At 46.4% G+C, this 27,124-nt stretch overlaps 12 protein-coding genes across 12 annotated transcripts; 7 read left to right on the top strand and 5 right to left on the bottom strand.

The window, feature by feature from the left end:
• Nucleotides 1–2,553: 2,553 nt before the first annotated feature.
• FOBCDRAFT_240468 (uncharacterized protein) lies at nucleotides 2,554–3,366 on the bottom strand (the record flags this gene model as incomplete). The annotated part of the gene is made up of 3 exons (XM_059610296.1): nucleotides 2,554–2,715; nucleotides 2,766–3,137; nucleotides 3,307–3,366. The coding sequence occupies 3 exons, from the start codon at nucleotides 3,364–3,366 to the stop codon at nucleotides 2,554–2,556; spliced, it is 594 nt and encodes a 197-aa protein (XP_059465020.1).
• Nucleotides 3,367–3,587: 221 nt separating this feature from the next.
• FOBCDRAFT_274836 (uncharacterized protein) lies at nucleotides 3,588–4,091 on the top strand (the record flags this gene model as incomplete). Its single annotated transcript, XM_059611493.1, has 2 exons — nucleotides 3,588–3,830; nucleotides 3,855–4,091. The coding sequence occupies 2 exons, from the start codon at nucleotides 3,588–3,590 to the stop codon at nucleotides 4,089–4,091; spliced, it is 480 nt and encodes a 159-aa protein (XP_059467269.1).
• A 2,211-nt stretch (nucleotides 4,092–6,302) lies between these two features.
• Nucleotides 6,303–6,608, top strand: FOBCDRAFT_202363 (uncharacterized protein; the record flags this gene model as incomplete). Its single annotated transcript, XM_054704801.1, has 1 exon — nucleotides 6,303–6,608. The coding sequence occupies one exon, from the start codon at nucleotides 6,303–6,305 to the stop codon at nucleotides 6,606–6,608; it is 306 nt and encodes a 101-aa protein (XP_054560776.1).
• Nucleotides 6,609–7,434: 826 nt separating this feature from the next.
• On the top strand, nucleotides 7,435–8,826 carry FOBCDRAFT_274834 (Alpha/beta hydrolase family-domain-containing protein; the record flags this gene model as incomplete). Its single annotated transcript, XM_054704800.1, has 4 exons — nucleotides 7,435–7,626; nucleotides 7,678–7,816; nucleotides 7,864–7,953; nucleotides 8,039–8,826. 4 exons carry the CDS (start codon nucleotides 7,435–7,437, stop codon nucleotides 8,824–8,826), a joined length of 1,209 nt encoding a protein of 402 aa, XP_054560775.1.
• Nucleotides 8,827–10,686: 1,860 nt separating this feature from the next.
• Nucleotides 10,687–12,766, top strand: FOBCDRAFT_184004 (uncharacterized protein). The gene is made up of 2 exons (XM_054704799.2): nucleotides 10,687–10,892; nucleotides 10,945–12,766. Exons 1-2 carry the CDS (start codon nucleotides 10,826–10,828, stop codon nucleotides 12,720–12,722), a joined length of 1,845 nt encoding a protein of 614 aa, XP_054560774.2. The 5' UTR covers nucleotides 10,687–10,825; the 3' UTR covers nucleotides 12,723–12,766.
• FOBCDRAFT_250888 (aminotransferase) lies at nucleotides 12,752–14,077 on the bottom strand (the record flags this gene model as incomplete). The annotated part of the gene is made up of 2 exons (XM_054704798.2): nucleotides 12,752–13,929; nucleotides 14,071–14,077. The coding sequence occupies 2 exons, from the start codon at nucleotides 14,075–14,077 to the stop codon at nucleotides 12,752–12,754; spliced, it is 1,185 nt and encodes a 394-aa protein (XP_054560773.2).
• A 975-nt stretch (nucleotides 14,078–15,052) lies between these two features.
• Nucleotides 15,053–16,697, top strand: FOBCDRAFT_135660 (major facilitator superfamily domain-containing protein; the record flags this gene model as incomplete). Its single annotated transcript, XM_031185346.2, has 5 exons — nucleotides 15,053–15,136; nucleotides 15,202–15,961; nucleotides 16,012–16,059; nucleotides 16,117–16,255; nucleotides 16,304–16,697. 5 exons carry the CDS (start codon nucleotides 15,053–15,055, stop codon nucleotides 16,695–16,697), a joined length of 1,425 nt encoding a protein of 474 aa, XP_031040988.2.
• Nucleotides 16,698–19,136: 2,439 nt separating this feature from the next.
• Nucleotides 19,137–20,461, bottom strand: FOBCDRAFT_183998 (uncharacterized protein; the record flags this gene model as incomplete). The annotated part of the gene is made up of 5 exons (XM_054704797.1): nucleotides 19,137–19,466; nucleotides 19,521–19,793; nucleotides 19,847–19,994; nucleotides 20,046–20,290; nucleotides 20,360–20,461. 5 exons carry the CDS (start codon nucleotides 20,459–20,461, stop codon nucleotides 19,137–19,139), a joined length of 1,098 nt encoding a protein of 365 aa, XP_054560772.1.
• A 1,363-nt stretch (nucleotides 20,462–21,824) lies between these two features.
• FOBCDRAFT_202357 (uncharacterized protein) lies at nucleotides 21,825–22,650 on the top strand (the record flags this gene model as incomplete). Its single annotated transcript, XM_059609032.1, has 2 exons — nucleotides 21,825–22,106; nucleotides 22,231–22,650. 2 exons carry the CDS (start codon nucleotides 21,825–21,827, stop codon nucleotides 22,648–22,650), a joined length of 702 nt encoding a protein of 233 aa, XP_059465019.1.
• A 1,881-nt stretch (nucleotides 22,651–24,531) lies between these two features.
• Nucleotides 24,532–25,023, bottom strand: FOBCDRAFT_136334 (uncharacterized protein; the record flags this gene model as incomplete). Its single annotated transcript, XM_059607951.1, has 1 exon — nucleotides 24,532–25,023. One exon carries the CDS (start codon nucleotides 25,021–25,023, stop codon nucleotides 24,532–24,534), a length of 492 nt encoding a protein of 163 aa, XP_059467268.1.
• Nucleotides 25,024–25,078: 55 nt separating this feature from the next.
• Nucleotides 25,079–25,645, top strand: FOBCDRAFT_134088 (uncharacterized protein; the record flags this gene model as incomplete). The annotated part of the gene is made up of 2 exons (XM_059607918.1): nucleotides 25,079–25,218; nucleotides 25,282–25,645. Coding segments are annotated over 2 exons (504 nt in total), but the record flags the coding sequence as incomplete, so codon positions are not given.
• A 273-nt stretch (nucleotides 25,646–25,918) lies between these two features.
• Nucleotides 25,919–27,124, bottom strand: FOBCDRAFT_134397 (ketopantoate reductase PanE/ApbA C terminal-domain-containing protein; the record flags this gene model as incomplete). The annotated part of the gene is made up of 2 exons (XM_054704795.2): nucleotides 25,919–25,972; nucleotides 26,078–27,124. The coding sequence occupies 2 exons, from the start codon at nucleotides 27,122–27,124 to the stop codon at nucleotides 25,919–25,921; spliced, it is 1,101 nt and encodes a 366-aa protein (XP_054560770.2).

The raw sequence follows: 27,124 nt of genomic DNA, 5'->3' as shown, positions 1-27,124 counted from the left end.
CCACCATTCGCACTATTGAACATTAATAAAGGCCGTCCAAGTCCCAAATAAAGACTAGAAACGTAACCCTTTAACCTACAGTCATTACCTTACAAATTTGAGTACCATGAAGGCGACGCGCTTTTCTCTGACGTTCATTGCGCTTGCACTCCGCGGCAGTGGGCACGCAGGCCCATGCAAGCCAAAGTCGTCGTTGACAGCGATTGACGGAACATCCCTAGATGGAAATGCAACACATTTCCGGTCAACATACTTGAACAGGGTATGTATGAAGAAGAAATTGCCGAGCTTGGAGAAAAGAATCCAGAGTAGAGGTACAAATGGTAGTGGGACAGTCGCAGCGTACAGGAAGACTATAGAAGTCATATTCAGGTGCTGCAAGTCATGTTTCTAAGAATTGACCTTTGATTCTGATACCCTTAACAACCATGTATACATCATGTTCTACAAAAACAAGCATTCATTCTCTCATGACCTTGTCCAGTACTGCTCATAAATATCCTTCATAATGCTTTCTAGTTTTTCTATGTATGTAGATAGCTGAAACAGCGCTTTCTGTATCATATCTAGCCAGTCTCTGTATTCCAAAATGTTCAGTGTTGCTGTATCTTCAATTGTTAATATTTGCGCTTCGGTTGCTCTACTGATACTTGCAAATCAGCATCTTGTCTCCCTGTTGCTCGAGAATCTGCTGCACTAGGTCGTCGTTAATAGGCGTCGGCACCCTAACCTCCCTTCCTCTTTAATACTAATACCTATTAATAAACTAAATATCTATCTTCTACCTCTTTCTTCAATCTATAACTATTAGGTATATTATTTTAGCTATTCTTTAAATAATACTATTTATAATTATTTTAATCTTTTTATAGAGAAATCACTTTAAAAGCCTAAGTATTATAATAACACTAGAAGTATATACATAACTTAGGAAACTTTAGATAATAGAATATAATATATCTCTAGGACGCTAAATAAGTACTTATTCTTTGCATTGCTAAATATATAAAGAGGGTTATAAAATGCACTAACTGATAGCTCTTTTAGTTAAATCTGGAAAATATCAAGAAAGTTGTATTCTGTGGCGTTAAGTCTTGGTATAAGAGGAAGGGCTTCCAGAAGGTAGGACGACAAAGGTGTTCCTAGTGAGTGGCCATTAGTCTATGAAGTTCGAGGGACTATGCCTAAGGACGTAGCAGTAAATCCAGTGTGAATGATGTTGAATAGAGCGTTGAGTGTGATGCCGTGTGACTCCTGTGATATAGTTTGGCCGGGTCCTTTCGTCTGAGAAGACCTGCTCATTGACCTGCTTAATCATACCAAATACATTTTGCAAGAACAGTATGTTTGACGAAGCTTTTAGTCTATGCTTTAGGGGTTCCGTTGGGGGTGCCTTGACTGAAACGATGAGGTGGTCGATAATATCGTTCTGGACGGTGGTGTTCAGCTGCATCGGTTCCCGTGACGTAGAAAGAACTTAATGCCATTCACCATTTTGTAGTACTTCCAATCTGTAGTTGCCATTTTTTACCGTTGCACCCTCTCGAGTAGTCAAGGTTATTTGGGAGCCGTTCCGGATGAAATCCTTGACCAAAGACGCTCGACGCAATAATAACGTGACTGATGAGGTCAAAGGGGGTGGCACCTCTGCCAATGAGTGGGCAGCAAACGTGCCTATGCTTCCCAGCCCTAAGACATACACGCGAGGTCGAACGGCTAGGACGGCTTGGACTGTCATGGTTCTCTCCCAAATGGCTGCCAACAGTTTCAGGTAATGAAGCATGTGTGGTAAGCCTAGTATATATCCCATCAAGAGAATCTCAAGTGCTTTAAGTCTGCAAAGATCAAGCGTCTTTATTACATGCCTATACTACGTTCTTCGATGGAAATCGAATTATCAAACTTTACCACGCCCTGGTTGTCAAGTTTAGGGCGGACTTCGCTCCACATATTGCTCCCATTTTCGCCGAGACTGAGAGCTGTAAGACGTGGTTTCTTACCTCTTGACACTCGGATCGGATGTATCAATCTTAAACTGAATTTATTTTTCCCCCTGTTCAGCCCCGGCCTTACATACGGTGTGACTTATTGTAGAAACCTGGGTTGCAGCATTGTATGTTTGCAACTACCTCCAGTCATGAAATTCTCTACGGCTCCCAGAATGCATTGTACATTCCAAAACAATCTAGAACCCGACCAGACCAGTTCCTCTGAGGACTTAATTATTGATGTTGCTATTACGTCTTCTTTGAATTGGCATCATTCTGCCATGGTCAGTCATAAGAACTTAAGAAGGGAGGTGTAGGGCGTAAGGAGCAGGGCGTAAGAAGCAGGGCGAGAAATAACTTTCTTCGGGACTAGACTGGAGCGGCTTATCTCAACCATGTGGCTACAGTACGCATGGGCTTTCTTCAGCCGTGTTTTGTTCGATCTCAGCAAAACAAGTAAAGATCATGTTCACTAATCGTATTCATTGATCTCTTTGCTAGCAAAACCTGTGTTTCCACAGCGAACTACAAACAGGCCCTGAATACCTCCAGTGATCGGCCATGTTCAAGGCCGGGTGAGGTAGAAGTGGAACGGTCCGTCCAGCTTTTTGCCCTCCATGATCCCGGCCACGGTTTTATCGTCCACAAATCGAAAGTAATCGATCACTGGTTGATCGTCATATACCATGGCAGAGGTCACTTGGCCTCGGAAGACGATTTCTTTCAACTGCATTGAAGTCAGTATGGGTGAAGCATTGAGAAGTAATGTGCACGTACGCTCGCAAGGCCCCATTTTCCCCAGCTCTGTCTCTTGCCGCCACGTTCCACGATCACAGGATCGACGTGATCGACGGAGAAGAAGTCTTTGCCAATCCAGGAAATGTCTTTCATGAAGTCTCCGTTCGGGTGGCCTGTGTCGAAGAACCCACCATTCCAACTACCGACCAAATGTGATAGCGGGATAGGGGGCAACTGATCAAAAAACGAGTCGAGGGCAGATGTCTCAACTGGAGAGGCAGATTCCCTCAACTTCTTGAACTTTTCAATGTTGCTACTGTCATCCTTGTGGTCAGAAATGTCTAGCAAGCGTAAGGGACCGTTATTCACCTCATTCTGAGCTTTGGCTTCTTGGTCAATGAAGATTATGCTCTATATGGGATTGAGGTCGGCAACTGGGACGTGGCAAGTCTCAACTTATATCTCAGACCAAGTATGGGTAGTAAGGGGTGCTGTGTCTCTGTGGCGCGGCTTTCTACCTGTAAAAAGATGGAAGCCTTCAAATTGGAAGGATTAATAATCGACAGTTTAGTTGTCTTACAGATACCCACAGAACAAGAGTCTTTGCGGGCATCGCCAACATGACGAAGAGGCTTGTCATGGCGCATCACACCGTGTGAGAACATGGCGTTCCCCAATAGCTGTCCGCCTGATGGGAGCGGACTGGAGTATCTTCCGCGTCAGGGACTAAGGTAAATATCACATGGTCAGCTGCACCAATATAGGCGATTCATGACAGAGGAAACTGCGCCTGGCTATCAATAAGTGACTCGTACCACTTGCTTTACCGATGCGGCCTTACATGCTCAGTTCCTTCGATGGATGGCACTTGAGCCCCGCGCCGCTAACGAGGGCTTCAATGTCGCCAACGGCGACGCTGAGTCTTGGATGAACTTGTGGCCTCGAGTTGCTAAGCACTTTGGCCTGAAAGTCCCTGCCGACCAGTTTTCGCGCGAGGCGCCCCTAGCTTCAGAGAAGGCTCTTGTATTGGAGCCTCCGATGTCAGTTGTAGCCAAGGACATCGGACTTAAGGGTCATACCCCTCAGAGCTATATTCGTCAACGGGTGGATTTGGTTAAGTGGTCGTAGACCCAAGAAGTGAAGGATGCGTGGAAGCGCTTGGCCGATCGCGAAGGACTTGATCCTGAAGCGCTCAGCAAAGCATCTTGGGCGTTTGCCGGATTCGCATGGGGTCGAGATTATAACAACATTCTCAGCATGTCAAAATCGAGAAAGATAGGCTGGACAGGATACCTTGATACTTGGGAAAACCTCGAAAGTATTTTCAAGTTACTTGAGGATAAGAAGGTTATTCCCAAGCACTAAGCCATTGGCTATAATGATGCACGCAGGATAGCGAAGAGGGCTTAGAACAGAAAATATACTCTTCTAAGTTACTGCCTTAGAAACTGGTTATACTTCTCGATGCGAACTTCGACCGCAATCGGGCGAGTTCATACGATGGATTTTGAGTCGCCATAATTCGCATGCTAGAAGGAGAAATGAAAGTGAACAAGGCAAGGAGAGATATAACTATAAGTTTATGGTTTAGGAGGAAGATTGGTCTGTGAGAACTGAGCAAAGCCACTATCAATGGTAAACATGAAACCGATTCTTTCACCCTTTATATCTTCTAAACGCCAATAATACTTGACTTTGGTATCCTTAATACATGTGCCGTCAAACATCCCTTCGAGATGGCCTGTATCATGCTAAGGATAAAAAACTGAATGCCATGTCATGCTTTCATAAAGCCATCACTCAAATATCAGAAGAAACTGTCTTATCTAACATCCCATCGCTATAACAGCTTAATACTTTCCGAATGCCTTCCCGCCCTTCCCAACTCATTTCCCTGCCCATTTTCTTACTCTTCTATAAAGAGATCATACTCCCTCTCCTCTAAAGCCTTAACACACCTATAGATCTAACGACTTTTAAGGGGAAAGCCTGGGTGCCCATACTCTTTGCTATTTATATCTTTTATCCAATTTATCACAGGCTAGAGCACCTAAACTATAGCCATAGACCCTCCCGCTAAGATCACAATTTAATATACAACATACGCCGCTGCAATACCCAAAACAAGCTGCAATACAGTAATCAAAATCAGGATTATATTCGCATAGTTATAGTAATCAACAACCAAATACACTCTCTGCACTAGAGCAAAACCATCAATCTCAACTAGAGGGTTATTCTAGGCCGAGGTAGCTACAGTTCCAATAGAACATCATGCCATAATCATTTCCATCGTGCTTATATATCCCTTAACTGGCGGACTAAAGATTGACCCGGCGGGGTATTTATGGTACTAAGGATTCTCCAAATCGAAAGATAACACCTTATTGCCCAGCAGAACAATAGATGCAAGGTCAGCTCTCTATCATATGTCTGGCAATTGAATGTGACAAGGCTCTACTTGCTGTAGAGAAACTAACAGGGTTTTCGCCATCTAGGAGGTCGAAAGAGGTATCAACCCACGGACTCCCTGTTGGTGATGCAGCCATCGTGGCGATGATCCTGAGAAAATGTATGGTGTAGCCCCGACTCACTTGCAGAGCGGGAGTGAGCCGCCGGAAGTCATTGCTCAGCTTCAGCTCCGGCCCTGGTCGGCAACTCCGTGTCCTGCTCCGCAGACTCTAATTTCCTCCAGTCTTGTGCCGAGAAAATCCCACGCCCTACGCCCCATGCCCTACGCCCTACGCCCTACATCTATCAAGCGATACCCTTAGCTTATTAGCCATGAACCACCTGGTCGAGGGCCGAGGTATCATTGTTGGGGAGCGATCTTTCATAAATTCTCTGGCATCAGTATCTACCTTTTCACCCAAGGCTACCTATATGTCAAGGTTTTAGGATTTCTCATGCACTGTATTACCGCAAGTTTGAGTGAAGAAAATTTCGAGCACCGGTCGGTTAGTTGCGAAGTACCTCGTAGCTAGCTAAGGTTCGAGTGCAACGACGACGACGAAAACCTCGCCCTATCACGGCCTAATGAGTTGTAAAGTCGTGCCCATAGAGCCGAGGTTGCGATGAGATTAAGTCATGCAAAGGGTGTACCGGAGGAGAATTCTTCCCCAATGAAGATTTCCATGGAAGAAAATTAGGACGTATTATGATCGGGCCTGCTCTCCAGTATTTCAAATGTGGCGAGATCTTCACGAGGTGGGGCATATCACACATACTTTCCATTCGCTCGGAAGGAGAACGAAAAATCCATCAAGTTGGGTAGGGAACATGACAGTAAAAGCTAAGAAAACTTGAGTGCATGTCTTGGGGCAGGGCAGCATTGGCACCTTTGCTGTCCATTCACTGGCTGAGGTACCAGCCCCTCTAACACCGTCTGTCACGCTTCTTCTCCATCGACCTTCTCTTGCCGGCGAACTCCTCAAAAACGGCAGCAGAATTAGGTTAGAAATAAGGGAGGGAGAAGTGGTCGACTAGCATAGCAACTACCGCCTTGAGGTACTAGACAACGGAGAATGGTACCGCCCTTCAACAACGCCAGGGTTTGATCAAGTTACGCAGATAGATATGATCGACCATCTTGTCGTTTCCGTCAAGGGACCGCATCGCCTCAACGCTTCATCGCATATTCTGTTCTTGCAGAACGGACCCGGCATGCTCGAGGCTATCAACGAGGAAATATTTACGGAAAAAGCCACCCGGCCTAACTACACCACCGGTGTCATTTCACACAGAGTCACTCTTAATGCTCCCTTCGATATTACGCGCACTGGATTTGCCGCAATATCCCTAGGCCCCGTTCCTCAGACTAAATCAGATATCAAGGCCACTAAATCATCTTACCTTCTGAACGCCCTGTTACTTATCCTATGATTTAACGCGACCTTATACTTATTTCTAGATGTTTTCCAAATCCAGTTGGAGAAGCTTACAGTTGATACCTTCTATAAACCTGAGGATGCATAAAATAAAGACCCACTTACCATCCCCGAAACCAGATACATGCTACGTAAGGAGATCTTTCAGGTTATTAATACACTGCCAGAGTTATGTGATATACTAGGCATTTTAGAGTATTTCTTAGTAGAGAGGCTTAGGCAATAGTAAATAGTATTGTTTAAAAAATAACACAGATAATATTCTCTATAGTAGTAGATTTAAAATAAAATTAGAAAATAGAGATTTAATTTATTAATAGATATTAATATTAACAGGGCAGAGAGGTTGGAGTGCTAATGCTGATTAATGACAGTCTTGTGATGCAGATCTTGGAGCGGCAAGGTGACGGGGAACAAGCGATGGAATCTTAATGAGGAAAGGCTTCAAAAAGTGAAAACCATGCGTTGACAGATTATCGAAGCCAAGAATAGATTGATGCAAACGACAAGTACGAAATCCCGAGACAGCCACCCTGAGATCTGCACTTCGACAACCGAGGCTCATTCACTCTATGGTGGGTTATAAACTGACCCCGTTTCGTATAAAACTCGGCTTCAAATTAGTTATTCCGATGTCGGCCAGTGGTAGCTGCAGTTTAACCCAGCCTTATTCCAGCAGAGGCCGAGGTTTTTGGAATAGCGATTCCCTAATTGCACTGCCGTCAACCATGTTTCGGACTTCTCGTCTGTGTCTGCAGCTCGGTCAGCGTAAACAACCAACCCTCGCTTGTCGTTTTGGACAACAATACACTCCGATCAGGATGGCGTCATCATTTCGAATGGTACAGCACATTGTCAATGGCTGTCACACTCGGGATCACAGAGCAGCGACTGCCAATGGCGACGACGACACGCCGAAGCTGTCGGTGAAGCAGTACATCCCTTTAGACAACTCGACACCAAAGCCGGGAGATCTCACGATCATCGCAGCTCATGCAAATGGATTTCCCAAAGTGAGTGTCGTTGTCTAGTATATCCTCGCTTCAATACTCACCGTCTGGTAGGAAATGTATGAGCCACTCTGGGATGACATTTACCAATGTGCCTCCCAAACTGGTATACGCATTCGATCAATCTGGATCGCAGATATGTGGAACCAGGGCCAATCTGGCGCCTTGAATGAGAAGATACTCGGGAATGACCGTGAGTAATCCGTTGTGCGACATATTACAGGCACTGATAGATTCCAGCGAGTTGGTCCGATAATGCAAGAGATATAATGAACTTGATTAACCAGAAGCAAGACTCAATGCCTCATCCTATCGTTGGAATAGGTCACAGTATGGGCGCCACGCAACTGTACGAGTACAAATCCACACTTGTCTACATAGCGCTAACGGATTTGCCGGTCCATTTTGTCTCTAGCCCATCCACGGCTTCTGAGGTCCCTTGTCCTTCTTGACCCCGTCATCCAGATTCCAAACGGTAGCATTCCGCCGGCAATCTCATCCACTGCCCGCCGTGATATTTGGCCGTCGAGAGAAGCGGCCGCAGCGCGATTCCGAGGGAGCAAGTTTTTCCAGGCATGGGATCCCCGTGTTCTGGACCGCTGGATTGAGCATGGTCTTCGACAGGTGCCAACAGAGCTTCACCCCGCTCAAGGCACCGAGAAAGACGAACGTGTCACGCTCACAACTTCAAAGCATCAAGAATTATTCACCTTTCTCAGACCTACAGACCGCGAGGTTCCCGGTGAAGAATACTTAGATAAGGACCCAGTTGCAGACGAAGAGTATCCCGGGTATCCCTTCTATCGCCCTGAACCGCTCCAGGTCTTTCGTCGCTTACCGGACCTCCGTCCCAGCGTGCTCTATATCTTTGGGGAGACTTCAGAGCTATCGCCGCTGGAACAGCGCGAGGCTAAGATGGCGAGAACCGGTACTGGAGTTGGTGGCAGTGGCGGTGCTGCTGCTGGCCGAGTCAAACAGATTGTTCTTGACTGCGGTCATCTGGTTGCTATGGAAAGAGTTACTGAGTGTGCCGATGCCATCATCGGATTTCTTGGAAGTGAGCTTGAGAGGTGGCAGCAAGAAAAAGAAGAGTTCGAGAAGTACTGGAAGAAGAAATCGAGAAAGGAGCAGATTACGATTGATGAGAACTGGGCTAATAAGGTAAACCCAAATGCTACGCGAGCTGGGAGGACCAAGCTTTGATAGAGGGCAGTATTTGATAGCAAATACCTTGCTGTTAGAGATTCCGGTAGACATAGAAGTATGGGAGAGACAATTTTGAGATGTGAGTAGCCGAATAGAGCATAAGCGAATGCTTGTTTGGGTGAACCCTGGGGCGACCTCACAGCCTTCTGACTTCAAGCATTTGGAAGACCTGCACGATTGCTAATAACTAATCGCTCATCACAATAATGTATCTGTTACATGACTATGAGCCAGACTATGATTTTCTTCAGAGCATGAGAAACAGGCCATCTGTGATTAAAATTAGTGTCCAAAAGAATCTGAATACTGCCCTGCCAACAGGTACTCCACCCTATCACATCTCGACGCCCTCTTCCTCTTCAACCATCCACAACAATAGCAAATAATGTCCTCACATAACGGAATCTTATCTATAATATGCGCAAACCGCGGGCCAAATCAGGACCTGCGCGAGGTGGCCTAAGCCCTTATCATTTGCGAGATAGAGACAGGAAGGCCACGCCGTGACGTCGCTCGCGAGGCGAAGTCTTCACCAGGCACCGTCTTTGATATTTTCAACGCTGGAAAACTCTACGAACTCTTGATAAAAAACTCAAAAGTGGGAGTTCTAGGAAATCCATAGTTAGGAGATTCAATACATATTAGTTTCACTTAAACGCGACCATAGGATTACATATGAAGCGCTTGTCAATCTCATGGGTGGTAAAATCTCAGGATCTACTATAAGTCGCGTTATATACTTCCATTATGGCCTCAAATAGAAGGCTATGCAGCGGATACCGCTATCACAAGAAACAACTCATCAGCAACCTTCATGGTCTCAAGCTTGGATGGAAGATGCTGAAGAATTGCTGGAGGTATGGCAGTTTGAAGTTTGGGTGTAGACGCAGCTCGGAAATCTTTTACTAGGCTAACGATCACTTCAGACAATTTTCTCCGACCAATCGACAGTTCAATCGCAACCGAACTATAAACGTGGTTGGGTCTCCCGCAAGCCTCACGAAAGGTTTATGAGGCCATCTTTCAATGTCACAGTTCACGGGAAGTCTAAGTTATCTATCATAGTTTAGAGAACAATCTGAAGAAGAGGAAAATCCGGTATTACTATTATAATCCGCGACCAAACTGGCAAAAGAAGAGGATATACTTCCGGAAGTTATCAATCGGCGTTAACAAAAGGCTTACTTCCTATATATAACGGCATTAGAAGACTTCAGCTACATCTCAGTCAATAACCAAGTGCCTGTTAGAGCACTCAATTAAGTGGATTGACTGGCTGGCACACTCGCCGGATCTCAACCAAAATGAACACATTTGGAAGCAATTAAAGGCTATTGTAAGGAAGATGTTCCCTTATTTTGAGATCCTTGAAACCAACAAATTGAGTAAGCAAGAATTCATCAAATGCATCAAGCTGGCGTGGGCAGCAATTACAACGGAGCAGATTAATGCCTCATCGACTCTCTTCCCCGTCGCATTGAAGCCTGCATTCGCGCACAGGATTGGTATACCAAGTATTAAAGTATAGAATCAGGGCTTTCTTTGACATACCTCATGACCTTAGTGACCTAGTAATTCTTTATTCAATTGGTAATGTATTATGTGGTGTTGTAATTCGGGTGTTAGGATGTGGGGCTGGTGTTGTCAGACTTTTGTCTTAAAATTTTAATGCAAAGGCAGCAAAACCCTGAGTAGCATCTCGAAACTTGATGATTGGCTGCAGGGAAGGTTCTATCGACGCCAAGGACGCCCATGGGGCCTTAGCCGAATTAGGCTAACAGGGTGGAGAAAGCCAAGTCCGATTTCGAAAAGCTGACGGAGCGCTGCATGAGCTTTAATACCCCCCCGGTTTCTCACATTCTCCAACACCACAGTCTCATAAACTGCCCCCATATCATTGCGTCTTCGATAACAGAACAATCAATATCAGAGAAATGATTTGTTTTATCGTTCGAATACGATCACCAATCCTTGTGCTCTTTACCCACTGAGCCTAATGGCGCCTGATGAGAATGCCATAAGGGCAGGGCGACGACCATTAGCGGACAATGTCGAGGGTGACAGTAAGACTTGCTCTCGAATGATAGTCACTACAACCCCATGCTCACATACCAGTCATGACATTCTCGGAACTCGATTTCGCTCGGCTCGGACTCGCACCGGAAGCCGATTCGAAAACAACACCTAGCGCACAGAACGAAAGCCTGCCTAGGAACCATTTCCTTCCCTTTCAGTGTCTTCACTACGGAGAGTTGACCTCTGAGCACTCATCAAATCAAGGGCTATTTTCCGGTCCCTTCCCCAGTTTCTCCGATCCAACAGGACAGAATATTGCCCCGTCCATGATAGACCCTAACCTTACCTACGATCCTTACTGGCAAGCTCCCTCATTTCCACCACAGCCAAGTTCAGCCCAGAATCGTCCATCGAAGGCCGGGTCGAGCACTCGGAACGAAGCCTGGGCGTTGCAGACGTCCAGCCAGGGCACCTCTCCGTCGGGAAGCTATCAGTACTCCCCGGTGGCCGAAAACCAGCAACCTGGCCTTCCAAGGCGACGAAGCCGGTACTTCCGCAGCCAACATCAACCAAACCTCCCACAGGCAATAGACATCCCAGGCTCAGCACCGACAGATATTGCGCTAGATCCCATGCAGCGCTGGCGAAATTCACCACCAGAGACCGAACCAGCCTCCCTATCCGCCATCGCTGACGCGCTGAGACAAAAACCCCTTCGAACCCGCTCCTCAGCTGGCAGCCTCAACAGCCAGCGCATAGGCAACCGAGCTTCTTCAACCGTCAGCTTCGGTAGCGGCACGAGCTGTTCTTCAACTTCCAATGCATCAGCCATCTCAGCAACATTTCGAAGCACATCCGAGCCCTCGCGCAGACGCGTGGAGAAGCGGACTCGACCGACAGTTACAAAAAGCAAAGAAAAGCACAGGGACAGGCGGATGTTCCCGTGCACGTTCTGCTGCGACTCTTTCAAGAGCAAGTATGATTGGGCGAGACATGAGAAATCGCTGCATCTCAATTTGCAGGGTTGGCGATGTGCGCCCTTTGGTGGGACGGTCATGTCTTCTGAAACAGGGAGAGCTCATTGTGCGTACTGTAGCTTGCTCGATCCCAATGCTGAACATCTAGACTTTCATGATCACGGCACTTGCCAGAACCAGGGACAGACTCCTATTTTCAGCCGCAAGGACCATCTCGTCCAGCATCTGCGACTTGTGCACCACTTGGAGACATTGCCCCTTATTGACTTGTGGAAAGACGAAGGGCCGCCAGTGTCGTCGAGGTGCGGGTTTTGCGATATCCGCATGCAGACATGGCAAGAACGTGTTGATCATCTCGCTAAGCACTTTCGTAAAGGTGCGACTATGGATGATTGGAAAGGAGAGCATTGCTTCGAGTCTTCAATCGCTGCGAAGGTCACACATGCAATGCCACCATATCTGATCGGTTCCGAGTCAAGAGCTCTGATTCCATTCTCGGCCAATAGCCACGGTACAAAGGACCACCTGTCGCAGATCCAACACGCGTCGGAACAAACTCGGCACACATGGAGCGACGGACGCATGGCGACGCCAACAAGTGGCTCCGAGCTGTCGCCTGAATCGACCATACAGCCAAGGCCTCTGGGTACCGTCAATGAGGATACCAGCAACATGACCTTCCCCGAGGTTTTGGCGCTGCATCTCGGGCGCTATGCACAGGAGCAGATGAGACTCGGCATCATCCCGACGGATAGGATGTTTCAAGATGAAGCGAGGCGGATCATGTTTGACTCTGCTGATCCTTGGGACCAGACCATTGCTGATAACGAAGATTGGCTTTCGCTCTTTCGCAACCGTCATCTCAAGGATATATCGGGCAGTCAGGAGGATTCGATCTGATCTTTTAGTACTGGGTCTTTAAAAAGAATTTAGTCTGATTCTTGAACGATATCTATCCAATCGCTCTCCCTCTCTCCAAACATGATCTCCTTCATTCGCTCCCTCAGCAGTGACACATGTGGCGTCGCACCCATGCTGACCATAATGCTTTCCCCGTTGAAGAAGATCTCACTGACTTCCTGGATCCAGAATGCCGTCCCAACGACAAATATACCCACCAGTCTGCCCTCCCGCGAGGCTGCCTGCACTTCGGCCATCGTGATCTTCCTTTCAAGCACCTCACACCACAATTGCGGACTCGCCGCCTCAGCAGAAAACATCTCTTTTGCGAGTTCGATGATGCTGCGCCTCGTATTCCCAGCAAGGATTAGGCCGTCCTTGTCTAGAGGGGAGGTGGCGATTTGTAAAGCTCCAGAGGACATTCTCCATAATACAAAAATGTTTGTTGACCCCGCCTCCGTAATCAGACGATCAGGCCCAAACAGCCAAAGCACCTGGTCATAACCCTGCTTCCTAGCCAGAGCATGCTCTGCAAGCGCCGATCCATAGTTGCCTCCCACCTTCGCTGCTCCTGTGCCACCAGGCCACGCTCTGACGGCAGACTCGCTGCTCGCCAGCAGCCGCGTCCCGGTCTGAGACGCAGCGCCGCCACTCATAACGACAGGCTTCGGCGCCGGCCAGTACACCATGAAGATATACAGTTGCGCCTCGTCCGGGACCTTGAAGCCCAGGCTCGAATCCGATCCGATCATGGTCGGCCTGAGATATAGTGCCGACCCAGGCTTGTCCTTGGACAGCCATTTCGGCGCCTCGAGCTCGCAGAGCTTGTGGATCAACTTGAGAAGTTCACGAGGATCGAACGCCGGGAGCGAGATGCGTGTGGCAGACTTGAGCATCCGCTCGCAGTTATAAAGGGGCCGGAAAAGGCGAAGACGGGCATCGTGGCCGCGGAAGAGCTTCATGCCTTCGAAGCACTGGGTCGCATACTGCAAGGCGCTTGCAGAGGGCATGAGGGCGATTGGGCCGTAGGGAATCACTTGAGGGTTCGTCCAACCATTTTTAGCAGTCCAAGTCGCCGTGATCATGCGATCTGTGGATGCCTTGAGGCTCATGAGGTCCTCGCTGTTTGCATCTGGAACGGCCTTGGGGTTGGCGAGGGCATTGATCTCAAGCTTGGACGCGTCCAAAGGCGCAGGAGAAGTTTCGACTGCCATTTTTGCTAGATGAATTACAGACAAGATGCGAGGAGTGTGTTGTGAAACGCGGCTGGATGGGTTCGGTACGAGCTTGCGCAAAGATGTCTACTTTTATTGCCTGTATAAAACACCAAATCGAATTCAATCAGCACCAGGCATGTTACGCTTTGCGATTCACGGCGTGATAATTATTCGGGGAATGCCATGCCAATTGCGCAAGGCGTGAGAGTGTGCATTGTGGAGCCGGAAAACGTAGGGCGTAGAGCGATATGCTCTTGTGTCAGGGGCGCCCTCCGGGACCGCGTTTGGCTGGTTTAAAATGTCACGCGAGAGAAAGTTTTCTGATTCAATCCGAGGATTGTAAAGACTTTCTGTGTTATTGTTCCTCGCAGTTTGACATCCTGGACAACGCCCGTACACAGCTAGCCTGTAATAATTACCTGCTACGGCCGTATATAGAAGAACCAGGCAGAAGTATAAAGTTTGTAATACTAGGTCTCCTGTTTTGATATGTGTTCTTGAGCATAATTACAATCTAAGGGCCATGCAGTCTACTCGCAACTTCATCGTCGTCTGGGGCGTACGAACTCTCCATCCTCCTCCTTTTTGCTCGAGGGTGATGCTTAACTCTGCTCCCCAGTCATTCGAACCCCAGGGCACAGGGTGTCTTCTGCAGTGCGTAGGGAGTAAGGCGTGCTGAACCGGGCGTTCTTTCAACCCCCCAGCTACTCAACAATAACCCCACATGCTGGGCCAATTCTCAGTTACGTTGGAAGCCAATCTGGCGGAATTGCCCACCAAAGAGACTTGAAGCTCGATATTTGCCTGGAGTGTTACGTTGTGCCCGACACTTGAGACAGAGATAACTGGAAGGCAATATCTCATGCCGCCCAAGTTTTGTAAGCTCAGCGGCAAGGCGCCTGCGTAGGGCGTAGGGCGTAGGGCGTAGGGTGTTGAACTAACAGTCCCCGGCCAGCTCGGTGTCGGAGTGGAGTGGCACGCCGAGAGTCCACTCTCTCCACGTGGGATCAGAGTTGAGAAGCTCCGAAAAAGTGAAAAATAATTCGGATGTCTGACGGCTGTCTTATCAAGGCGTCCGTGGACTTGGCCATCTATCAAACAATTACCCTCGCTATGGTCTCATCACTCACAGGGAATGAGTGGCTGGATGCCACATTTGGACTACCAGATAACAAGAACCCTCTCAAGTTCTCTCGAGTAAGCAAAACCCAATTATATCGAATTTCGTGCCACCGGTCTAGGGTTAAGCTGAACGGTAACAGCGCAAACAAGCACAAGTCGTAGCTGCAGGCATTGCAATTATCGCAAATAGCGCTCTTGGCTCTTCATTGCCGTCCGGAGCGACGAGCGATATTGCTAAAGCATTCTCAGTTACTAATCGCCTACAGCTAGTCCTGCTTAATTCCCTTTATATGCTTGGATTTGCCATTGGCCCCCTGATATTCGGCCCCCTCAGCGAACATCTTGGGCGCCGTCCTGTACTTATTGGCACGTACCTTGGCTACATGATCTTCACCCTATGCTGTGCCGTGAGCCCTAACTTTACTGCGTTGTTGATATTCCGCCTTTTCTGTGGTGTCGCAGCCGCAGCCCCAAACGCTGTTGTTGGCCCTCTTTTCGCGGACATCTTCGACCGTCCCGGACCAAGAGGCAAAGCAACAGCATATTATATGTGCGCTACAGCCATGGTGCCTCCATTGGGGCCTATCATCTCTGGATACGCCACCAGACATTCCTGGCGCTTGACCTTCTGGGTCGGGCTGGGGATTTCGGGCGTCTTCTTGCCGCTCGTGTTTTGTCTACCGGAGACCTATGCTCCCATCATCAGGAAAAAGTACCGTGTTGATCCCGAGGTTGCAGAGAAGCAACAGCCGAGCCTTGCACAAGAGCTCAAGACTATCTTCGCAAGACCGTTCGTCATGGCCGCACGTGAACCAGTCGTTCTTTTTACATCTCTCTATCTGGCTCTTGTGTATGCGACTTTGTATCTGTTCTTCCAAGCATATCCAATCATATTCCAAGGTTTGAGGTGGCTTATTTGATCTGATTATCGTGTTACTTATACTTCGTAGGGGTGTACCAACTATCATCTGGTGAAGTTGGATTGACCTTTCTACCAAGTAAGTACACCTGCTGCCCAACATATCAATATGATCCTCTATACTGACAACAAGTAGTCACAGCAGGCTCGATAGTTGCTCTAGGGCTTTTCCTCGGGTATAGCTCCTACCACTCTTCAGCAATGAAAGCGGGCGCCGCTTGGGCGAATAAGATCGAGTATCGCCGTCTACCTCTAGCTTGTGCTGGAGGCCCATTGTGGGTAGTAAATCAATCCAATGATCTCATAAGCTCACATGCCTTCAGAATCATCGCGTCCCTGTTCTGGCTTGGATGGACGTCATACTCAGATATTCACCCGGCCGTAGCGTCCCTGTCGGGACTTCTCTTCGGCGCTGGTTACTTAGTGGAATTTATGGCATTACTGAACTACATCACCGATGCCTACAGGCAGTATTCTGCATCTGCCCAGGCCGCATCGAGTACGATGCGGTCGATAACCGCGGTAGTCTTGCCACTTGCTGCACCCTCAATGTACGAGAACTTGGGGATTCAATGGGCGTGTTCTCTGCTTGGTTTCTTTACTTTGGTGCTCGCGTGCATTCCTTTCGTGTTCATCAGGTACGGTGAGGTTCTGAGGAAACGAAGTCCTTTCTGCCAAAAGCTGTCAACAGCAGCGGGCCCAGTGGTCTCGTTATAAAAAGAAGATGCCATGGAAATGGGAGACAATCCCTTGGCAAACCGAAGAAAAGGCATCAAAGAGATTTCGGGAAGGGTTGAAGAAGATACAGAAAAGCAGCAGGCGCTACATCATGGAAAAGACCAGCGTGTTGGTTGTATCGTACTTGAGTTAGTGGGATGAGTTTAAAGGAGATCTGGCACACTGTTGGCTCCTATTGTAGAGGTAGACCGGTCACCAATAATGACAGCGCAATTTCCAACGACTTAAAATAGGAATAATCCGAGAGCAAGCGCGCTTAGTTATATTTTTACGGGTGGCTATGCAACATCAAAACCATGGCTATCTATGAACCTATTAAGTCCCATCCTTTAGATGATGTCCTAAGTGAGCGGAGCAGAGTTAAAAGTAAAAGAAAAATACAAATAAAAATAAAAATCCCTATGCAATGGGGGAAGGATGAATCCAGATGAGGGAGGGGATGCAATCAATTAAACAAATATTAATACGTAGGTTTTTTTTATATCCCATTCTGCAGGGGTCAAGGCCCTGATTAATATAGTATATATAGATTAGTATAAATAGGCTTATTATACTTTGCCTAGTATATAATTTATATATATTATATAATAAAAGGGTGTATATACTAAGCCTAGTTAGTTTTAGTATTATAATAATTATTAATATATATAAAAGGCAGTTTAAAATATAAAAGGGCAGTTTATAAAGCCACTTTTATTATTAGTATTACCTCCCTTGGTATTATTATAATCTCTAACTACTTTATTATATATAAATATATTAATATAATACCTTGAGCCTTTTTAATAATAGATTATATGCCTTTATATTATAATTCGTGCCCATAACAGCGCTGTAAGCCTTCTATGAGGCAGCTATAGCATACCTATAATTACTTACATAGCAATAATGGCCTGATCTTTTGCCCTGTGGTTTAACGGCTTGTGTAACTATAACACTTTAGTCCCTTAGAGGTAGTATTAAGAACTTAACTCTAATATTAAAGATAATTCTAATAATAATAATAATAATTAATATATAAGCTATTAAGGTAATTATATTATTATTAACTTTATATAATTATTCTTTTTATAAGCTCTTTTATAATTATCTTTTTAACTTTATTTTAATTTATTATAACCTTAATTAAGTTTAATATATAAGAGGAAGTATTCTTTTTTTTTTAAGTTTATAGATTAGCCTTAAAAAGTACATCTAAGTATTCTTAGAATCTAATTTTTTCTTTTTCTAAATTTATAAGTTAGCCTTAAAAGGTATAATTAAGTATCTCTAAAGTCTAATATACTTTAAATATTTATTACCCCGTAGTAGGCAAGGCTTTATTAAGTTAATATTATTATAATTAGCTGCCTTAATTATAGCCTAAACCTAGCTATATATATGCCAGCTAGAAAGCCTTACTTACTCTTTAGCTAGCCCTAACCTTCTTCTTATAATTTACTTTAAAGGATACTATGCTTTAATTATCTACTATATAGTAAGTTAGATCTTCCTCCTATTATAGACTTAAGTTATATTGGAAAGATATCCTTTCTTTATAGTTATAATAAAGTTTAGAGGGAATATATTATAGAATCTAATGCTTATGCTAGGTTCAAAGTAACCAGACTATGGCTAGTTAATATGATAAAGGTCCTGATGAATCCGATTATTACACAGACTCTAAAGATGCTAATTCCCACTATTATAACTACTTTTCCCGCTAAATAAAAGTCATAGCATCTCTTTAATACTCCTCGCTCATCTATGCAAGTCAGAACAATCCCCTCTGGCCTCTCGCCGCGTGCTACAGAAGGCCTGGCCGTCAGGCTGTTGTTTCAGAAGATTGATAGTCAATTGGGCCTGAGGCAAATCATAATTCCATTCTAGAGCCTCAATACTAAACAATACACAAAAACAAAATCCCAAATCCTGCTCCCAGCAACAAAAAGCAAGTTCATTCCATAGCCATCGGAGAAGCAAAATACAGCTCCAAATGGCAGCAAAGTATCTGGCCAGATGGTCCCAGGTCCAGCTGGTCCATTCACGTCCTTGCTCGTCTGCCAATCCCCTCATCCATCCAACCACCCCAAGCTCACTTCTTACCCTCCTTCTTCCTGGATCGCTCATCCCTCCTCTCCTGTTGCGAAAGTCCAGCATTAGGGGGAGGGCCTCCGAAGTGGCTCACAAGCGCCTCATCAAGCTCATGCCAGTCACTCGGATCCATAAGCCCAGACTCTAGCAGCTATCACTTGCCAACAATCCTCACGGTGCTGCGCTCCCCTCCCAGCTTTGCTACGGTGTCATAAGCTGCAGCTCACAAAATACAAAACACGAATTTGAATCGGCATTGGAAATTAATCCACAGAAGCCCTAATATAGTCATACTTTTGGTGCCCTCCCTCTGTGGATGAGGGTTGGGGCCGTGGGATAGTATCGTTACAAAATCCCGGCATCTAGCATACTTTGAACAGCATCCGTCAAACTCTTTTCCAAGCTAATGAACTCCCATTTCCCTGATGATGTTCCCTCTGATAAAATCTTGACGCTAGCACTGGTGTCCCAGCCAGTCGGTTCGTTGTTAGGCGGCAAGATTTGTCTCGGGTTTCCTTCGGGAATTTTGCTTTGCAACTGAGGAAAAGCTTTGCGCACGGTGTTGACGACCAATTGAGGTGTGATCAAGCCAGCCACCATGAGAATTCGTTTCCCCGACGCGGCTGGGTTTGTCAAAGAGTCCACGTGGGCCCGAGCTACATCGCGAACGTCAACCTAGAACAGTAAGTCAGCATGGAGCTAGCTGGGGGAAACGCAAGGTTGGCTTACAAAGTGGTAGAAGGGGAATTCGACACCTTCGACTTTCTGATGCGTTCCATCCAAGAAATTGTAGATTGCAAAACGGTTTGTCTCATTAACCGACTTTGCTCCTGACATCGGGTGGATCATGGGCCCAGTGATGATATCCGGGTTGATAACGGCAAGATCAAATGAAGGGTTCTTTTCCTTCATGATCTTCCACGCAGCTCTTTCGCTTTCTACTTTTGAGGCATTGTATCCAGAGACCACGTCGTTGTTCTGGATGGCATAAGTCGAAGTAACCTATCGTCTATCATTAACTGCTCTTTTAAAATGGTCCTCAAAATCTGACATACCGGGTTCCAGTCAGCTTCTGTGTAATCTTTCCCAGCCTTGGTCTTGTCTTCGAAGGTGTTCAGAACAGCAACTGCGCTACCAAGTAGTACGATTCGTTTCAAGGTAGGCCCAGCTAGCTTTTGTGCGCTCTCGAAGACGCCGATGGTTCTACACAGGTCAGCCGCTACTAGATAAAGCTTCGTAAGGGTTACTCTTTACCCTTGGATAGCAGGATCAATCAGATCTTTCTGAATGTCCTTGACCTTGAAAGCAACTGGAGATGCTGTGTGAATGATGTAATCAAATGGTTGGCCCGCGCCCTCGAAGAGATGATCAAATGCCCCCTTCTTAGTCAAGTCCGCGACATATTCAAACTTCACATTCTCTTTCCAGTTTGGGTGGGTTTTATAGACAGCTTGGGCCTTGTCTTTAGACCGAACCGTGGCAGTAACCGAGTAACTACGCTGTTTGATGGTTTTATTAGCTTATTTTATACAAGCCGGAATACCCTGTTGGTTTCCATAGGGACTTACTTCCACCAAATCATTAAGTATATGGGACGCCACAAAGCCATTGCCTCCGGTGAGAAGGACACGTTTGCCCTTGCCGACATTTTGAGATGAACTGCTCGCCATGTTGCTTAATTGAATACAAATCTCGTTGATTGATTCAAGAAAAGAGAATTAGATTCATTCGCTACTAGGTTCTTAAATCATTCACCTAGTCTTGATGAACGTGTTACTAACGTACGACTACCGAAACAAGCTTTGCGGGGTTGATCTCACAAAGTTATCCATGACGACATAGCTACGTGTCGATACTTCTGGCAGCTCTCCAATTGGACTTGTGATGGTATTGAATGCAAATGAGTGCGGGCACGCCGGGCATAGGGCATAAGGCGTAAAGCGTAGGGTGAGGTTCCGGTCTCGGTCAATGAACTGCAAGTCCCGTGGCAGTACTAAATGCCGAACTCAATATCGGCTAGTCGATGCAGGTGATGATCGATGAGCATCAGTGTACAGGCCCTTCTGCATAACTGTAGTTATCTAAGTCCCTGAGCTTCTTGAGTTGTTGTTCGTGAGGGATAGCCATAGGTGGCACGGGAAAAGTAGTACAGCAAAGAAATAATCCATCATCCATTTCGTAAGCTGTAGAACAGCCGTACATAAAGTATATATAAGCTACATGTCTTATCGGCTCCACTCCATCTGTCAAGGCCAGTCGTATAAGCTTCTCCAGCAGAAGATGCCAGACAAGATTAGGCCTTCGGATGGCGGCATCTACTCTCTGTCCAGTAGAGCATTGCCCCACTCCCCTCTTTTGGCTTGGCCACATTTGTAACATTAATGCGGATCTGGAGCGGCCATCGAGCCGTTGCTCATTATCCAAGTTCACCTCGGTTCCGAAAACGAGGGCAAAGAACTAGAAATGCTAGCGAACGAAAGTCTACTAGTAAGACCTTATTCTGCTGTAGGCGTAACACGATGACGAGATGGGCGGGGAGTTGGTTTCTAAGCTTATCGGTGCCGATGCCACACCCTACGCCCCACGCCCCACGCCCCACGCCCGGCTCCACACTGAACGACCACCATTGACACAAAGGAGTTACGGGTACAATAGCGCACCAGGCTTCTTTGTATCTGAGACGAATTACTGTTAGGTAAGACATGACTATTGACTTTCATATGTAGATAATTCGACTGCGGACACGGCTCAATTTGACTTGATATTTGTCAGCCATTGGCAACATGTCAAGACATTCTTGCCAAGGAATACACTGATCCATAGTCACAGCACCAGACGCAAGAAACGGCTTCTGGCCAATAAGAATTTGTCACATTCAATCGGTATTAGAGGTCGACAAGTCCTACATTAAAAAAAAGTCCTGTAATAATTCCATTCCGCCAAGCATTTAACTCTATCCAACATCCTACACAATAATATAACTCTTAAATCATTCGGTACTTCAAAATTTTCTTTGACCAGCTTTTCGCAACCATGGGTCAACACATTCTTATCCTTGGCGGTCATGGAAAGATCGCGCAGATACTGACGCGGCAGCTATTGAAGAAGCCACGGACTATCGCCACCGTTATTCGAGCTCAAGAACAAGTTCCCCAGATTGAGAGTCTCGCCTCTGGACAAAAGCGTCTTAATGTTCTCGTCCGGAGCTTGGAAGACATCAAGAGCGTCTGCCAAGCCAAGAACATTCTCGAGGAGGTCAAACCGGACGCTGTTGTCTGGAGCGCTGGAGCAGGTGGAAAAGGAGGCCTCGATCGGGTAAGCAACACCTACTTAGTAAACTGTTGCTCGCCATTAACCTTCTGTTTATACCTTTGCTATTGATCGAGATGCTGCGATCAACTTTATCAATGCAACAGTTCAGACACCTTCTATCAAAAAGTTCATTCCCATATCATATCTGGCCTGCCGCCGCCAATCGCCGAGCTGGTGGGATAGCGATGTCTGGACGTACGCCCTCGAGATGCAAAGCGGCGATCTTTCTAATTATTGCAGGGCTAAGCTAGCTGCTGACGAGGTTCTTCTTCAAAATTCATCTCTCCAATCCGACTTTTCAGGAATAAGTCTTCGTCCCGGTATGTTGTCGGACGAGCCCGCGGGGCAAGTCGAACTTGGGAAGACCAAGACCTCGAGGGGCAATGTTAGCCGAGCGTCTGTGGCAGACACTATCGTATCATTGCTGGAGAACCAAAATGTGGAAAGTTCGTGGTTAGATTTGTTATATGGTGACCACGATGTCAACGTTTCTGTAGAAAGGATCGCCAGCGCAGGCCTAGACGCGGCCGAAGGAGAAGGCAACTGATTACGTCGAGACTCCTGGATCTCCTTTCTATTGACAGATAATCACCAGTCACTTCATTGGCCGTAGTAAGCTTGGACTGACGCCTCAAGATGGAGACTACGTCGCTTTATACTCAGTTCGGTCATTATAATATATCCTCCAAGTATTTTAAGAAATTATCCTTTAACCATACTCTGTATCTTATCACTTGCCATAGCGTAACCTATGGTGGGTCTAGACACGATATACTAGGAAGAAATTCAACCTCCATATGGTTGTCTTCTACTCCGATGCCTTGATTGCTGAATCCATTGGCAACCTGTTCGCAGCTGGCATTCTGGATGGTCTTGGTAGCGTGCAAGACATCTTTGTTTAGCCAAAGCTTCCATCGCACGCCAAATTAGGTGTGCGAGGAAGTAGCTTTAGTTTAGCTCAGCTTTATTGGCCTGACACCCTTGTCGTGATTCCCGCTGGAGGGCTGTACCAGCCAGAGATAGATGACGAAAGGGATATGGCCACGGCGGCCAATGCGGCATGACTAAGCATTACATCTATTTAAAACCCGCATAAGGTCAGCCCAGGCGATATCGGGCATACCGTGCAGTCTGTCTTTTAATGGGTCTTTTCGATTGCTTGTGGCCATGACGAGACCAAGCATTGTACCTGCGAGGCTGTGTTCCTGAACCCATGTAATGTAGACAATTGCCGGCAAGCCGTGACGTGGCATACTGTGGGGGATACTTTTTGAAGCACCCAATAATGAAGAAAAGGTAGCCACTCTGTCATTGGAAATGGTACAATATAATACTCACCTCTTGCAGCCAACACGCGGTCAGACTGCGCATCTGGTGGTATTCGGGATGCAGCAGATACTACTACGTCTCAAAATGTGCGGGATGGGCACATGTCCAGGTTCGCTGTACTCCACGCCAATCTGGAAACTACAAGGGTATATGCAGCCAAGGTTAATCTTTTACAAATCAAGGGGAGGATCATCGATCGTGGAATAAGGGCGCCGTATGACGTATGATGTTTGCCTGTCACTCAACAAGGCTCATGCCATAGTCCCATACATTTGAAATTGACCGTGACAAGGTTATAGCTGATTTGTTACAGGGAAACCATGTGATATGAAGTCAAGAAAAACCCCGAGTTAGTCGTACCTGTGGCTGGCGGATTTGAGCAACTGTGACAAATGCAAAGACACTACTTACTCTAGGTGGGAATCCATCCCAGGGTTTACCACCAAAACTCCACTGGCGCAAAACATGCTTCCAAGCGTAAGTTCGCTTGCAACGGTTTAGACCAGGGATTGATGTACGAGAATATATCAATAGGTCCCCGCTCTATTATCATCATCATTCCGCTCAATCGGGGCTGTCTTTTATACATGATCTCGGCAGGAAACTTTAGCAGTAATGCTTGTTCAGTTCACCAAACAAGTCTCGAGGCAATAGTTGAATTAGATTTTCACAGCTACAGGACAGACCCACCCAGTATTATAAAGCAATGCTCAAAGGATTGTGTGCAGAGAAGAAAAGGCTCTCAAGGGTGAAGATTTGATCAGCTTTATGGATTTGTCAATCGTACTGGTCTTTATGGAAATTGAAAACAAACGATGCTTCTCATCAAAGGAAGGCTCGTGGCTTGCGAGGAAGCATGGGTCTGAATGGGTTAGGACTCCACAGGCTGCCTCTGTACTTGGCACCCATGATTATCATTAACATGCTTCACAACGTAAACATACATGTCAAAGATACATAATTTAACGAATCTAAAGGTTTCTTCGGTAAGACGAAAAAGACGTAACGACAGATAAAATTCTAAAATCTAAAAGCACAATTGCGAAACTAAGCAATAAGTTGGTTCTCTATTCCCTATTCTCTGCCCAGCTCTGATCATTCAGGCCGCTGTTGCGTATTCAGAGAACTCCTGGTGGAAAGGGTAATCATTGTAACCCTCCTCCGACATATTGATATAGAATGTTGTTCGGTTATATTTGTTCAGCTCCAACCCCTTCTGAACTCTGAAGACTAAGTCGGGGTTGGCGAGGAAATGACGGCCAAAAGCGATGAGTACATCCCATTTCCTGTAATGATCATCAACAGCCGATACTGCTGATTCCGGGGTGTAACCACCAGCGACGATAACTGGAGATTGATTGTTCCAAGCCTCGAGAATGAAGTCTAGTGTCTTATCGTCTTCCGCTGAGGCATTGGCAAAGAAGATGGCGGGGTGACCCTTAGCTTCGACAAGGGGGAGATATGCGAGAGATCCCAACTTTTTCAGTTCTTGAACCAGATAAAGGTACTGGCTCTTGGCATCCGACTTGGCCAAAAGTCTGGAATACCCCAGTCTACTATCAACACCATCAATTTCAACACCTGACTTCATGCTGCAATCAAATAATAATTAATTATCAGAATCACTTCGTATATAGCTCAAATGAGAGCCCTTTTTTAACCCATCGTTTGATGAACCAAACGCTGACGGAGATTTTGACGGATCTCCAAGGACGTTGGGAGACGCTGTCTCTCCCGTGTCAGTCAATATCAAGTCTGACCTTGCCCACACAGGTTTTCACTCGGCGTACGTAGCGCCCCGTACACATAAATATTCTCCTTGAATAAAATGCTAACACTACCAATGCAGATATTGGTCCATGATAAACACCGCGCAAAATGGTTACATTAAACAGGCAGTGACCTTGGAACAAAGACAGCTTTGCTCGCTGACGTACTGGTGGTACGTCTATGAAGACCAGCAGCCGCAAAACTTCCAGGATTGCTACATAGGCGTTGAGCAAAGAAGCGTCGATGACAGCGGAGCGTACTTCCCCGACTTTCTGCAGCTTGAAACACCTTTGCCTCTCAAGACCTGGACCAAACAAGATATAACTTTTAATTCCGAAACCATCAGCCCAGCAGCCATGAAACTTTCTATCAGATGTTTAACAAATGCGGGCAGTGGACTCAGGATTGCTATTGATGATATCCACTTGCCAAAGAAGGCTTAGGGAGTAGACTTTACCAGGAAGTTATGTTTGTGACACCAGTCGCGATCTTATATATCCTACATCTGTACTAGAAGATTCATTCACTAAAATAACATATAAAGCCATTGTAATCGAAATGGCGATTATGATCCAAAGCATTGGTGGCCATAATAGAGCGACTGATAGGTTATGGCCGGAAATAACCGCAGTGCTATTAGGCTACAGTAGTTGGCAATCCGAAAGTTGGGCAGAGAAAAGCCTTGCAGTGATGAGATAAATCATCGAACAGAATTACTAGTAGACTGTGATATGGGGAACCTTGAAGGAGAGAATATGAGTATGGTGTTGCTGTTACTGATGTCATATGCCATTTACATCATTATACTAGCTAAACATTTATGTATAATCCAGGGCAAGCCCCGCATCTCCCTGCCGCTCTAAGATCTCTCTTACAAGCTTGTCATTAATCGGCGTCGGCACTCCAACCTCCCTGCCTCGCCGACACCAGTACCCATTAATAAACTGAATCTCTGTTTTCTGTCCACGTCGCAGGTCCACTACCATTGAACACGTAGTCTCAGCCGTCTTCTGAATAATCCCGTCCACTGTCGCCTCGAGCCTCTCTACTAAGAACCGCTCCGGAACACCAGGTATATCGCGTAACTCAGGAAGGGCGCACACAACTTGGGATATCTCTGTAAGCAGAGCGCGTCTCGTCTCGGGAATGGTGAAGAGGAATTTGTTCTTAGCGTCGTTCAAGGCGCAGAGAGGATTGCAGAATGCGTTGACTGCGAGCTTCTCTAGCTGTATCTGAAAAACGTCGAGGAATGAATATGAGGTAGCGTTCAATCTTGGTACTAAGGCAAGAGCGTCGAGAAGATAGGGTTTTGTTCTAGGAGTGGCCTTGGCGATTTGTTCGCACCGAGGCACAAGGCCCAAAGATGTTGCTGCAAATCCAGTATGGGTGATGTTGAAGGGTGAGTTGAGTGTTACTCCATGTGATATAACCCCGGTTATGAAGTTAGGTCGGGTTTCTTCCTTGGTGAATACATGCTTCTTGACATCTTCTATCATTCCAGTCCCGTTTTGCAAGAAAAGAATATGTGAAGAAGCATTCAGTCGGTGCTTCAAGGGTCGCAATGCTGAGGATGTCTGTGGACCTTTGACTGAGACGATAAGATTGTCGATGATGTCATCTTGAACCGTCATATTGCGAATCGGTGTCGTCTCACAACACGTTGAAGAGGCGCTATGCCATTGGCCATCTTGCAGCACTTCCAGGTTGTAGTCGCCGTGGCTGATAATTTCGCCTTCTCTTGTCTGCAAGGTAATCTGGCTCCCATTCCTCCGGTACTGGTCAACTAGAGACGCTCGATGTAGTAGCAGAGTGATCGACGGGGTTAGAGGAGGCGGAACTTCAGCGAGCGAGTGAGCAGCAAACGTGCCGATACTTCCCAGTCCCAAGACGTGGACACGGGGTGTGACGGCTTTGGCGATCAT

Source organism: Fusarium oxysporum, chromosome V (assembly GCF_013085055.1).
Source record: "Fusarium oxysporum Fo47 chromosome V, complete sequence".
Taxonomy (NCBI): Eukaryota; Fungi; Ascomycota; class Sordariomycetes; order Hypocreales; family Nectriaceae; genus Fusarium; species Fusarium oxysporum.
The sequence above is the reverse complement of the archived record's forward strand: the minus strand, read 5'-3'. Positions and strand labels throughout refer to the sequence as shown.

Excerpts from the sequence above, each read along its gene's own strand:
- FOBCDRAFT_184004 (XM_054704799.2), top strand. The coding sequence starts at position 10,826 with ATGGCGCCTGATGAGAATGCCATAAGGGCAGGGCGACGACCATTAGCG. Across the intron at positions 10,893-10,944 it reads GGACAATGTCGAGGGTGACA|TCATGACATTCTCGGAACTC; the intron begins GTAAGACTTGCT and ends CTCACATACCAG.